We start from the raw sequence: 13834 nt of genomic DNA, 5'->3' as shown, positions 1-13834 counted from the left end.
GATGATTATGTATGTCGGTGGGTGCAACACCCGAACATATTATTCAGCATAATACGAAACTAGTTGTACTTCAATTTGTGAATTAACTTTCCAAATGGTGGTCCGGGGACCCTTAGGGGTATGTAGTTATTCTAGGAGTTTGTCATATCTTATACAACTAGTTTTATTAATAAATTGCGCGAAGTTTACAAGGCAAACGTCCGGATTAAGCAATTCTGTTCAGAGATGTTATTGGTTACGATTTTTCTGCTGATCATTCTTATAATTCTTTCGTATAATTTAAGGGAAATAGAGTTGTACGTCTTAACGAAACGTCTTTCGTTAAAGGTACTCTGAAAGTTATTTATAGAGAATTCCCTAGTCTCATGAGATTTAGGTACCCATCTAACTGAAAGTCAAGTTTACGTGACGTCCTCTATTTTATCTTGAGAACCCCACATAAATTGTGTATCCCCCATATTTCTTAGTCGGCATAAGTTTTTTGGTTTAAGGGCTTAATTAACTAGACCTATACTTACTCAATAATTCGATAGCGTATGTATGTAAGATACTTTCTATTTCAAACGATTTTTTTCCGATTCGAGTTACTCTGTATTAAAAAATACATTTCCCAAGGGGGCCCTTTAGAAAAATATGTTAATAACAGCTGTTTTAGTCCATCCTCAGATGGATTGTAGTCTCGACCTTCGTACGATGAACTTTTCTTAAATCCATCTTAAACAGAGTTCGTACTAAATGGGGTACTTCAAGGCTAAGTAGGACAAACATTACAATGGACCAAATTCGAAATATAACTTCTTCTTGCAGTCTACTAGGTTTTTATCAGGGGAATTAGTAATTTCTTCGACTAGATTTTATAGGCAGATTCAGGTTCTCTACCAATTCATTCTGTAGTGAATTGATTCGGTAAAACTTCCAGGTTGAAGCCACCTTAGGAATCAACCTTTATTTATTGCTTTCTCCTTTCTTAACCTAAACCTAACTTTTTCTTTATATGTTACATCAAATCTAAAGAAATACATCTAGAACTCCATCGGGCCTGTTGTGCGCTCTTTTAACAGTAGGTATCTCTGACGGGAATCGAATCCACGACCTTCCGTCTAACAAACTAGAACACTAACAACTAACCCACCAGAGGGGCACTTTTTCTTTATAATACAGGAAACTTAATTGAGTTTTCGGATTTCTTGTTAAAGTGTAAATTCAAACAAAAAATTTTGCTAACAAACGAAACAAATATTTTCCTTTAATATTGTCCTAAAGAGAAGAGCACTGAATAGGAAACCAGCAAGCCTGTTTGAAACTTTAAAGTGGTCTCTAACTAACATAGATTTCTTTAAGTGTATCGAATATTTCTCAATTGAAAACAAACACTAACCAAAAACGAAATTTCTCAAAAAATAAAAGAAAAGCAACAAAATTAAAAGAAAAAGCTAAGCAACTAAAAATTAAAAAAAAAGAAAGAAAACAAAAATCTATTCATATGCAGCTATTAGGTAGATAGTAAGGTATGTTCATATATATAATAAATATAAAATAAAAAGACAAGGTTTTTTTGTTTGTTTTTGGTTAAATTGAGCACAAACCTTTACAAAAGATTTGCACTGCAATCATTTATTTTTAAATATTTCAGAGTTGTTGTTGTAGTTTTGTTTTTTTCCAGGCTATTATTTAAACAAAAAATATTACGGTTGTTTTGTTGATTTGTAGTATTCGAATTAAAATAATAATAAACAATTTTGTGGTTTTTACAAAATATACATATTTAAATACATATACATTCATAATAATAATGATAATTCTAATAATTTTGATGCTAATAACAAATTTTGTAATTTTAAAAGAAAAAGAAACAATTTCTTAAATATTTTATTTAACACATGAAAAGACACCAAAAAAAATGTTTAAAATTCTTTAAGAATTTTAAATGTTTTTTTAGTGGGTTTAAGTGTTTAAAAATAAAATATTTAAAAAAATGTTTGCATTTTGGCTGATTTAAAGAAAAAATAAATGTTTTTAAATAAAATTTTTACAATTTTTTTGTTTATTTCTTTGTGGTTACAAAAATTGTGCCTACAAAGAAATGGGTTTTTTACAGGTTTTTTTTTTTTTGTTTTTCATATTCCGTTTTGTAAATAATCGTTTTTCCAAATAGTTTTTTTTTTTTTTTTCGTTACAAAAAATAAAAAGTTTTTTTCATTTAGTTTTTATTGTTTTTCAAATAATATTGATATTTTTGTTTTGTTTTTTTAATTCTTGATATTTATCATTCTTTGATTTTTCTTAAAAATTTTTATATTTTCTCATATTGTTATTGGTTTTAATTAATTTTAACAATTTTTGTTTTTTTAAGTAAAAAGTAAAGAAAAGGTTTTTTTTTAATTTTTATCAAGAATAAGTTTTTGTTTTAAAACTCATGTATTTATCACACATAATTGCATTTTTAATTTTAATTTTTTTAAATATTAAAAGAAAAAAAAAAGGAAATAAACTAAGAAACCAAAATGAAAAATTCACTCATTGTCTAAGAAACTAAGATTTAAATGCAAAAGTTTAAGAAGAAACAAACATGTTGTTCAAGTTGTTGTTGAGTGGGTTGAGTTGCGTTTTTAAGGCATGTCAATTGAATAATGTTTTTCATTTGTCTGTCTGTCTGTCTGTCTGTCTTTAATTTGGTTTTCATTGTCATTTTTAATTTTGGTTTTTTTGTTTATTTCAGTTTTTTTATTTTATTTTTTAGTTATTTGTTTGGAAGTACTGTGTTTATTTAAAAAAATTAAAATAAAAACAGTTTGTTTTTAAATTAATATTCGAGCATATTTTATTTAAGATGTTCTTTGTTTCTAATTTTTCATTGAATACACTCTTTTTGCTTTTAAATAAACAAATTTTTAAAATATATTTTTAGGCTTTTTTTTAAGAATTTTGTTTAAAATTTAATCAAACTCTTAGAGTTTAGTTAGTTTTATAATCAATTAATTCATTTATTAAATCAAATTTAGCAATTTATTTTAAAAATTTATTTAATTAAAAATGTTTTTTTTCTTATATAAATATAACACATAGATGTTTTGTATGTTTTAGTTTTAATTTTCGTTTTTTTTTTTTTTTGTTTTTTTGAAGCAGTATACTTTTTTAAAAGGTTTTTGTTTTTGTGGTTTTAAAACTTGGTAGTTATAAAAAATAATAAAATAAAAATAATAATCATAATAATAATATTATAAATGTGTGTGTGTATTTAAGTCTTTGTTAAAGCTTGTTTCACATTATTTTTTTTTTCAATTGTTTATAAAATAAAAAATAATAAAAATAAAAGATTTTCTTTTTCTTAAAGGCTGTGTGTTGTAGTGGGGTTTTATTTTTTTAGTTTTTTTAAATAAAATTTAAATTAAAAGTAAAAAATTTATTGCATTCCAACAAAATTGATAGTTTGACATAATTAAAGCCGCTAAACTTCTCAACTGATTTTATGTTTAACTTTTGTTTTTTATAATATTTTGCTCTTAATAAAAAAACATTTCTTTTTTAATAGAATTTTGTACTTTTTGGTGTTTAAGAGTAAAAATTTAGTTTTAGTTTTAATTTTTTTTTTTTTTCTTTTTTTTTCAATAATTTTGTAGAATTTTAAAAACATTTTTTTTTTACAAATTTTAGCTAAAACATAAAATCCTTTTAAAAGCTTTGTGGCCTAAAAGAAGACTATTTGCGTTATATTGATATGAAAGCAAAAAAAAATAAAATAAAAGAAAAGCATAAGATAAGATAAAAGTTAGGAATAGTAATAAAAATTTGTTGTGTTTTTGTTTGTTTTTTAAATTTAATAAAAATAAAATGCAAAATTCTTTGTATTTATGTTAAAATGTATGTACGACGAAGAGCACTGCTCTCCCTTTATCAGTTTAAACTTAAGATTGCATACAAATATCACGTTTTAATAATTTCATTTAATTCATTTAAAGTTGTTTTCATTTCAAAGTAAAGAAAAAACTTTAAAAAGAAGTTACAACAAAAAGAAAACTAGATAAAATTACATTGTTATTTAACACTTAGTTTAAAAAATAATTTAATTTTAAAGAAAAATCTAATAATTTGTACAAAATGAAGTGCATTTATTAATTTTTGGCTTTTTTCAACTTGTTTTTAGTTATTTTTTTCTTATTAACAAAATGTTTATATAAACGGGACGTGTTTGTTCTTTATGTTTTAATAAGACATAAAATATAAAGTGTTAACCTTAAAATCTTTTTTGTTTATTTGTTTGTTATTTTATAAAACATTAGCAGTTTTCATTAATTTAGTTTTTAATATCGTTGTTATTGTTGTTTTGATTTTTATTAAATATAAAGACTTTTCATCAATTGAGTTTTACGTTGTATTTGCAGTTGTCTTTCAACTTTTTTTTATTTAAATTTAATTTTATTATATTTATGTTTTAAATACAAAAAATATCTAATTACATTTGTTTTAAAGTTTATATTTTTTGTGTTTTTTTTTTCTTTTAATTTGTTATTATGTATTTACGTTTATTAAATAATTTATAATATTAAATGCTAACAAAAAACAAGGTACTGGGTTTAAGTTTTGTAAATGTTTTCTTTAGATTTGGTTGTAAAAATACACTACGAGAATCAAATAAAAAGTAATACATGTCTAATATACAAATTAGATCAGATCATTATATTTTTGTTTTCTATACATCATCGTATATAATAATAGTTAGTAGTATATATAAAAAAAGAGACTTGGGCGGGGGGGTTTGGAAGTATATTGAAAAAAAGAAAGAAGAATAAATAATAAATCCCTTAAACAGAAAATATAAAACAAAAAAGAAAAGATTTTTAGAGTGAAAGAAAAGTTCTTAATAAAATTACTTAACACTATAAAAAAGGCTTTAATTTTTAAATTTAAGAGAAATTATAAGATAAATGGTTGTTTAAGAGATCTTATAACAATTTCATCAACTTGAGGGAAATTTTTTTTGTATAAATCTCTCATTTTAAATCTGCTGCTAACTTAATACATTTCCTAATTTGCAATTATAAATTTCTTTAAAATATTCCAAGCATTTTAAGTAAAATTATAAAATTTGTTTTGGACTTGCTCTTTCCTAGCGCAGTGATTGATTTAGTTAATAATTATACATTTTTTACAAAAAAAAAAAAAAAATAATAATAAAATAAAACTATATTTTTCTTTTTCAAATTAATTACAAAAGTTAATCATCACACATATGTTTTAAAAACATTTTTGAATAGCTTAATTTATCATTAAAATCACTTAACTTGCAGCCTTTCGAAAATATTGAAAAAATTTTTGAAAATTGAAACAATAAAAAGGCTCAAGTTTTACAAGCTGTTTTATAATATAAATTTACATTTACAAATATATATATATATATATATATATATATATATATAATTATTATATATATTTAGAGTTAGAGAGAGATATTAGATAAAAAATAAAAAGTTTAAATTTTAAACAAATACCAAAGGCTCAAATAAACGAGAGAGAGTGAGGAAGAGAGAAGAATAGAAAAATGTTCTTATTACTTTAACTAAAGGGAAGAAATTGTTTAAAGAACTTTTCTTTTTATAAACAAAAGTATTAATTCTTTAAAACTAAAGCTTTAAATTATGACAAAATAAATTGTAGAAAATATCACAGACAACAATGACAACTTTTTGTTTAAACATTCCAAAAAATTTGAATACTTATGATGAATGCCAGATTTGGTTTTATTAAACGAAATAAATTTCAATCAAGTTTAATTAACAAACAGGTAAATAATTTAAAGATTAACTTTTAAAATGTCTACTTGTTTATACTTGAAAAACAAATATTTAAGTTTGGTTTTAATAAAATTTATTAATCATACTAAATGATTTTTAAAAATTTCAATAATAGGGCCAATGTTTACTTGAAAGTGTTCTCGACGAAATTAAATTAAATGAAAAATAAATTTTATCCAAAGCAAAGTTTAAAATAAACCATATTTTGCTAATTTTACTTGTGATAAAATGAACTATATTTAAATATTTAAAGTTATCTCAAAAGAAGTACTAAAAAATTTGTGTTTTTGTAAAAATAAAAAATAACTCTTATCAAAATCATTGACCCAATTATTTTTCCGTTTTTTTAGCTGTTTATTATTTATATTTAAAATTAAAGTTGCCATCACTGATCACAGTTTAATTTGTCATAAAGTTCCCTTTTAATCACTCACTATCATTTGTTATTTTTCTTAACATTTTCTCTTTTAGTAAACTCTCTTTCGTATACAAAAGCCTTTAGAAAAGATTTTTATGAGAGAGAAAGAAGGGGAAAGTAAAAAAATATACATAAAAATAAATAAGTAAAACTAAATTTGTAATGTTGATAATTGCTACACAAAATTGTTGATGATATTGCAAACAGAAAAGAAAAAATAAAATAATTACAAAAAATAAAAGAAAACAAAAAAATTCTAGTTTAAAGGGAAAATTGTTGTTGATTAAAGCATAAAAAAGCAAAAAACAAAATAATATTTACAAAACTAATAGTAATGTTTTGGCTTTTTTATCTCTGTTATGTCTTCTTCTTTTTGTTTTAGTTGTTGTTATACAAATCTCAAATCTTTTATACACATTAAATCAATACGTTTCTGTGAAAGAGGGGAAAGGGGCGGGTCGGGTTGGGTCAATCAATAATAAGGCTTACTTATCTTAAACGAAAATAAAATATGTTTGTTTTCATTTTAATTATAATTTAAGTATTTTAAAGTTGAATTATGCTGCTGAAGATCCTGCTAATGTCCTTTTCCTGTTGTTTGTTGTTGTTGCTGCTATTCTGTTATTGTAGTTAAGGCTACAGTTGTTGAAAAGCTTTCTGTTGTTGTTGTTGTTGTTGTAAGATTTTAAGGCTTTTATTGGTTGAACTGTTTACGTGTAGTTGTTGTCTCGTAAGAGGAGGGCAAGAGTAACATTTTGTAGTTAGTTGTCTCTTCCTTTTGTGGTTGTGTTACCGAAAAAGCCTTTTTGTTATTATAATTTTTTAAATTTATTTTGAGTCTTTTGGTTTTTAGAAAATGTCTTCTTTTTATTGCATTATATTTAGCTTTTTCTTTTGTTACTTTGCAAATGTTTTTTATTTGGTGGGCTTTTTTAAATATTTCTTCTTTATACTTTTAACTGAAATTTGTTGTTGCTGTCATTTAAGTTTTTGGTTTTTATTATTGAGTGTTTTTTATCATTTTATTTTTTTTTTTTATTTAAATTTTGTCTTTAAAAGTCTATTTAAATATCACTTTCGAAATCAAATTAAGTAATAATTTATTGTTGTTGAGGGAAATTTGTTTAATTTATTTTGAGATTTGTTCATAATTAATTTTCTTTTGTTTTTTTTTTTTTTTAAACCATTTCCAAACTAATGTTTATTGTTTTTGTCTAGCACTTTTTTATGTTGTAGATTTTAAAGATTTTTCTTTCTTTGATTTTTTGGTTTCAAATTAAATTAAATAAAATTATTAATAATTTATATAAAGTCACAGTTGTTTTAGAGTTTGTTTTTGTTGTTTATTATAAATTGATGATTATGAATTTTGCATTTTTTGGCATTTTATTTTTGTTGTTTTTGTATGTTTGTTGTTTATTTAATTTAAAATTATATGATGATTTAGTGTATTTTGCATTTGTTTTTGTTTATTTTAATTTAAAGTTAAAATATATTTTTATTTTTAGTTGCTTTGTAATAAACTTGAGATCACAAGCACTTGCCTTTCAGACAGACAGACCAGAGTGTTGCCCACCATCATCCATCCATTAAATGGGATAAATTCTATAATTTTTCTTTTGGGATTTATTCATTAGTCCTTAGCAACTCTGCTGCGGCTGCTGCTGCTGGGCATAGAGTGATGATTTTGGATTATTGTTTGTTTTTTTTATATGTATAGATATATTTTGTTGTAATTATTGACGGATTTTGTTGTTGTTGCTGTTAAAAAAGTTAAAACATTGTTTGCAGTTGCTGTTGTTGTTATTGTTTTTAAGTTTTATTGGCGTTTTTACTTTATTTTTATTTTAATTGAGTTAAAATATTAACAATGCGGTTACGATTGCACATTTAGCAACAATTTCAAATTGTGCGTATCAAAATCATCGAGCAGATTGCGCTTCGAGGACTTGACCACATGGCCGCCATAACTATGAGAATCATGAGCATAGCCATGGTTATGGTGTTGTAGATGATGATGGGCATGATGAGTGTGATTGGGAGTTCTGGCAGAGGCAGCGTTTAAAACACTTTGGAGGCCGGGGCCAGCACTGCTGGCGACCGCCTTCTCGGCGCTCTTACTACCAGTCCAATGTTCAGGTGGTTTGGGCAAAGCAGTGGGTGCTGGGGCATCGAAACACTTGCTGCCGGCAAAGTGAGTGAGGGCGGTGGGAATGAGAGGATGGGTAGGTGAGATCTTACCACCGCCACCAATACACAGCAAAGGGCTTGAGTGCTTGGAGCGTGGCTTGCGAGCCGAGTTGTTACCTCCACTGCTGCTGTTCATAGTGGGTGATATACTTAGGCCTCCACCCAAAATTGAGGCGGGCGATTGGCGTTGATGGTTCTGTGGTGATCGCTGCCCATCGCGATACTTTTGCGAACTGCCGCCACTGCCGGAATAACGTTTTCCCCCACTGCCCGGCTGTTGTTGTTGCGATTGGTAATGATAGCTCTGGTTATTGTTAAAATAGCTGCCACTATCGTTATGTTGCTGTTGGGGCGAGCGTCTCTGCTGCTGTTGGCGTTGTTGCTTGCGCATTGATGCGAAATAGCCGCTGCTGCTACCATTGCTGTTGGAACCAACGGATGATACACTGGAGGAGCTGCTGCAATTTGAGCTGGTTGATATGGCCGAAGACATGTTGCTGCCGGGAGGAGAACTACTCAGCATCGGCTGGTGATGTTGGTGATAATGATGATGGTGATAATTTGTACTGTTGCTAGCAATACTGTTGGAATGTGCACTAAGGGGTGGTGTTGATGGTGGTGAATTACCGCCGCCGCCGCCTCCGCTGGTTTTAACGGCTCCTCCTGCTCCATTTTTCGAACGTATTGATGCCGCCGCCGCCGCGGTTGCTGCTGCTGTTGTCATTTTCAGATTTTTACTAACGCTATTGTGCGAGTATGTCATAGTACAATTTTTATTGTTTTCCGATTTGGTTCTTGAGTAATTTTTATGTTTATGTTTATTTGTTTTATTTTATTATTTGTTGTAATCTTTGTCTGATTATTATTATTTAACTGTTCTCTTCAAAATTTTGTTTGGATTTTTTGTTTTTTAAATTAATGCTTAATATTTAAATATCACACACAATAAAATCAACGCTTATTTAAATAAATGTTTTTTGTTTTATTTTTTTCTCTTCTGCGAGTCCTGCTTTTCTTTCTTCTCCTACCTCGTCGTCTGTATCTTTCAAGTTCTCGCCGCACTTCCTTAATTCCTTCTTCTCTACTACGTCGACTTCGACTTTTTCAGCTTCTTATTTACAATATTATATATAAGATTTGTTTATTATATACTTTTCTATATATAGTTGCGTTTTTTATATATAAATTATTATATTATCTTTTATTATTATAAATTTAATCAGTCTGTTGATTTGTTTAAACTTGTTGTTGTTGTATTTATCCTTAGCTAACGCTTTATCGTCGTTATCTTCTTCTTTAGACTTCTTTTTGTCGTCACTGGCGTTAACTATTGTTAGAACGATGATCCTCCAATTTATAGCCTTTCCTAACTGCTGCTTTTCTCTCTTTTCTTTTATATTGATGTATTTTATTGCGCATTAAATGTTGGTCCTTTATAGATGAAAATTAAATATGTTCAGGTTTTCGGGGTGGTGGGGAGAGAAAAAGAGAAACCAAAGAAAAAAAAGGAACTTAGTTAAAAATTACTTAAAAATAAAAATTATAATAAAAATATGTAAGTATGATGAAAATTATTAATACAAACTCACTAATTTTTGCTATTTTAACGACTAAAGTATGGTTTAATATTTTTATGGCATTTAAATTAAATTAATGAAAAGAAATTGATCAAAATCTGGCAAATACGTCGTACAATATTTTGACATGTTTTCAAATTACAGTTTAAAAAGCATTGCTTTAATCACAGTTGCATACAAGCGTAGTATAGAAAGGCCGGAATATAAAAAAGTTTTAATCAAGTAGGTATTAAAAATATTAAGTACATACCTACAAAGTTTTTATTATAAAAAAATTTAAAGTTATTTCTAATCTTAAATCTATTCTGTATTTATTTTAATATAAATAAGATCTTCTATATAGGTATCTGCTAAGTAAAAAATTTAAATATTTTTTTATTAATTTTCTTTATAGGTAGTATACATTTTTACCTATAGGAATTATATCAGAAACTATCAGATTTTAATACAACATGTTTATTGATACAGAATTTTGACAAATTTAATAGGTACAAACATATTTGAGAGTTTAGCATAGGGAAGTAAATTAAAATATAATTTTAAAAACTTATCTACAATATTAATTTTAGATATTACTGTGGGACTGTTATTTAGTAGGATATTCTCAAAATTAAAGCTCTAAATCTGATAAAACACTAAATTTTTATCTATTAAAAATAAAATTTTTAATTTAGTTTTCCACTTTCAATGTAAAATTTTTATAAATAGGTACCTATATTGAAATTTGTACAAACTTTTGACTTTATAGTGAATATTGATAACTTCCAAGGCATTAATAGGATATAAATCGTTCATTTCACATACGTACATAATGCAAAAAAAAGTCTGATATCTAGGTACCTATAGTGTTTTGGTTTTAGTTTGAACTGTACAATTGTCGATTGATATTTTCAACAAAAATATTCCTATACAATAGGTATTCTCAGGATTAAAGCATTACATTAAAATCACACTTTTTAATTTAGTTTTTCAATTTCAAAATTACAATTTAAAATAAAAAATATCCTTAAATCACAAAAGAAAATTCGATAATATCTAGGTATATTATTATAAATTTGCAGCTTTAAAAAATCACGGGAATTCTTTGGAAAAAGTACTACATCTAAAATTTATTTTAAATTATAAAAAATCTTTAAAAAATTTTAAATACAAAATAAAAATCATAAAATTTTAAAAAATATGGCTAATTGACAGAAATTGCAATTAACTATTTATTTTTAGGTTTTAAAATTTACTACAAAAATAATATTTTAACTTGAAGTTATTAAAAAAAATTTAATGAAAATTATTCATGTAAAATAATAAAGAAATATCTTTATAGAATTAAAAAAAATTAAATGAAATTAAAAAATTTTGAAAATGACAGAATTTATTACGTAGATAAGGTAGGTATAAATAATCTTTTTTTTGTTTTGCGATTTTTAAATTACCTAAATTACTATAAATTTCAAATATTATTTGTATTTCAGCTTAAAGTTTAATTAAATTAAGAAAAGTATCGCTTTTTTTTTAAAAATTCGCTACTTTTGCATAATTATTGTTAAATTTTTTAAATTAAAAAATTGCCTAAATTTTAACGAAAGTTTCAATGAAATGTTTACATTATAAAAAATTCGAAAATTTTTTAGTACTCAAAAAAGAGGGTAGTTTGTTATTGTCTACTCTATATAAAGTCTACTTACTACCCATAATTCACTGTACATAACTACAAACATACATATGTATGTACATATCTTTATAAAAGAGGTATATAGCCAGAAGACTAGCAACAACAACAAATTATGTTTGCTTACACGGCAATAACTTTTTTTACTACAAACTGGGAGAAAAAAAACGACCTCCAATAGATATACAAATTAAATGTGAAACTTGGCAACGTAGCCATTTGCAGTCTGTAGACGTTTGTAGTTGTATATGTGTTTATGTTTGTACTCAATAACGTTTAAGCTACGTTGCCACTTTTACTTTACTGTTTTTATTTTTTTAGAAAACGTGATTTTCTAGCAATTTTCCTGCGTTAAACACACAAAAAACAATAATAATCGATTTTTACCTAAACATCATTCAACTTTTATAAAAAGTAATATAAAGCAAATACTAAATAAAAAACACAAATAAATACATTTTAAAAATAAAAACAATAATAATAACGTAAAAATAATAAATTTTTCTTGTTGTTGTACTTACTTTAGACTTTGTAAACCATTTAGTTTCTTGTTGTCGTCGTTGTTGTTGTGTTTTTGTTGGTGTCGTCGTTTTTATTTTGATTAAAACCGTAGTAATGCTGTCTGTCTCTTTCTCACGCACGTATCTTGTAAATTTGTAATAAAATTCCCAGAGTAGTGTGTGTTGTGAGAAAAAAACAAGAGATGGCTAGCTTCTGTTGTTGTTGCGTTAAAATACACAATAAAAATTAAATAAATGAAAGAAGAAATCACCTTCGTTACGTAGTGGGAAATTTTTCGAATATCACAAAAAAATTTTTTACGAAACTTGAGGGAATTTTTTCTTCTACTTTACAAAGTGTTTTCTGTATAATTTTAAGTGTTGTTTCAGCAATATTGATTACGCTTGAACACTCGTTGTTTCTTACGATTTTATTTTGTAGCCTTTTACAGAAAAATATTTATTTCACTTTGTTTTGTTTTTTAGCTCTCAACCTCAATTTTAACTAAAACAAGGTACCGAAGAAGAAACAAAATAAAAATCACACTATTTTTGCTTTTTATGAAAAAACGATGATAGGAAATTTATTTTTTGTATGTATGGATGTTGGTTTCTTATATTTTATACTGTCTATATTGCAGATTTTAATTTTGTACAATTTATATGCTGACGACGGTTTTTAGATTGTTTTTTTTTTTGTATAACTGTTTCTAATTTCAGCTTTAATTTCCGCTTTACCGACGTTTCCGCGTTTAAACGAGTAAAACCCACAAGATATTTTTAACGTTGAAATTGTTTTATTGAAAATTATTTCAACGATTTTAAAAACTGTAGAGTTGTTGTTTTTGTTTAACTTTAATTATAAATTTAATTTGTGTTTTTGATAGCTTCACTCGTTGTACTATTTTCGAATTAAACTTTTTTTTATTAAATTTTCACCACATACATATATAAATAATAGATATCTACATATATATAGATTTTCTTTTATTATTGAATTTGTTGTTGGTTTTGTAGTATTATTAAATTTGATTTGTTATCACTTATTACAAATTATATTTAATTAATAATAATTATAACAGATAGATTACTATTATTTTTGTGTATTCAAACTTTGAAATTTCACTTAAATATTTCTTTTTTTTAATTTTTTTTTTTATATTTTTTCAATATTGTGTGTATTGCGTATGTAACGCCTTCTCCGAACCTTATACCATGACTCTTTCGAATAAACTTAAAAACGAAATGACGAAGCAGCTAGTTTTTATTAAAAATACACCAATTTTCGAATACCTACGAAAGAAAGAGATAAACTATAAAACTTCCGTTAAACATGTGTTGTTACTCCATCTCTCTCGCTCTGGTTGGTAGTTTTAGGGTGACTGATAAGTGAATACAGTTTAGGAGTCACTGCTTACGCAGTTATTGATTAACAGTGCAGGCTGGTGCGGGCAAATTGTGTTATGCATTAAAAGGGTAATAAAAACAACAAAACTTGCTTGTTCAAGAGAAAAGTAAACAATAATATCTAATTGAATTTGTGTATTTCACAAAAAATACCTTTATTTACAAAAATAATTATTTGAGAACGTATTTAGCACCACTGATGATTTTTTAAATTTATTTCTTACAGAGCTGTAAAATGTTGGTACTATTAATGTTGTATGTATGTTATGTTAACATACAATTTT

At 25.7% G+C, this 13834-nt stretch overlaps 1 protein-coding gene across 3 annotated transcripts; it reads right to left on the bottom strand.

The window, feature by feature from the left end:
• Window positions 1-7722: 7722 nt before the first annotated feature.
• On the bottom strand, window positions 7723-13375 carry LOC119600304 (MOB kinase activator-like 2). Of its 3 annotated transcripts, none has more exons than XM_037950459.1 (3): window positions 13235-13375; window positions 12165-12357; window positions 7723-9831 (listed from the first exon to the last, which is right to left on the bottom strand). In XM_037950459.1, exon 3 carries the CDS (start codon window positions 9161-9163, stop codon window positions 8087-8089), a length of 1077 nt encoding a protein of 358 aa, XP_037806387.1. In that variant the 5' UTR covers window positions 9164-9831; window positions 12165-12357; window positions 13235-13375; the 3' UTR covers window positions 7723-8086. The 3 variants fall into 3 exon arrangements, with proteins under 3 accessions (XP_037806387.1, XP_037806386.1, XP_037806388.1); XM_037950458.1 differs by having other exon boundaries at window positions 12165-12648; window positions 13235-13371; XM_037950460.1 differs by lacking the exons at window positions 12165-12357; window positions 13235-13375 and adding an exon at window positions 9990-10014.
• Between the last annotated feature and the right edge of the window lie 459 nt (window positions 13376-13834).

This window comes from Lucilia sericata, unplaced genomic scaffold, assembly GCF_015586225.1.
Source record: "Lucilia sericata isolate MDLA Ls3-8-SP2 unplaced genomic scaffold, ASM1558622v1 Contig000110F_arrow, whole genome shotgun sequence".
NCBI lineage: Eukaryota > Metazoa > Arthropoda > Insecta > Diptera > Calliphoridae > Lucilia > Lucilia sericata.
Note: the sequence above shows the minus strand (reverse complement) of the source record. Positions and strands in the feature narration are given on the sequence as shown.

Excerpts from the sequence above, each read along its gene's own strand:
- LOC119600304 (XM_037950459.1), bottom strand. The coding sequence starts at position 9,163 with ATGACATACTCGCACAATAGCGTTAGTAAAAATCTGAAAATGACAACA.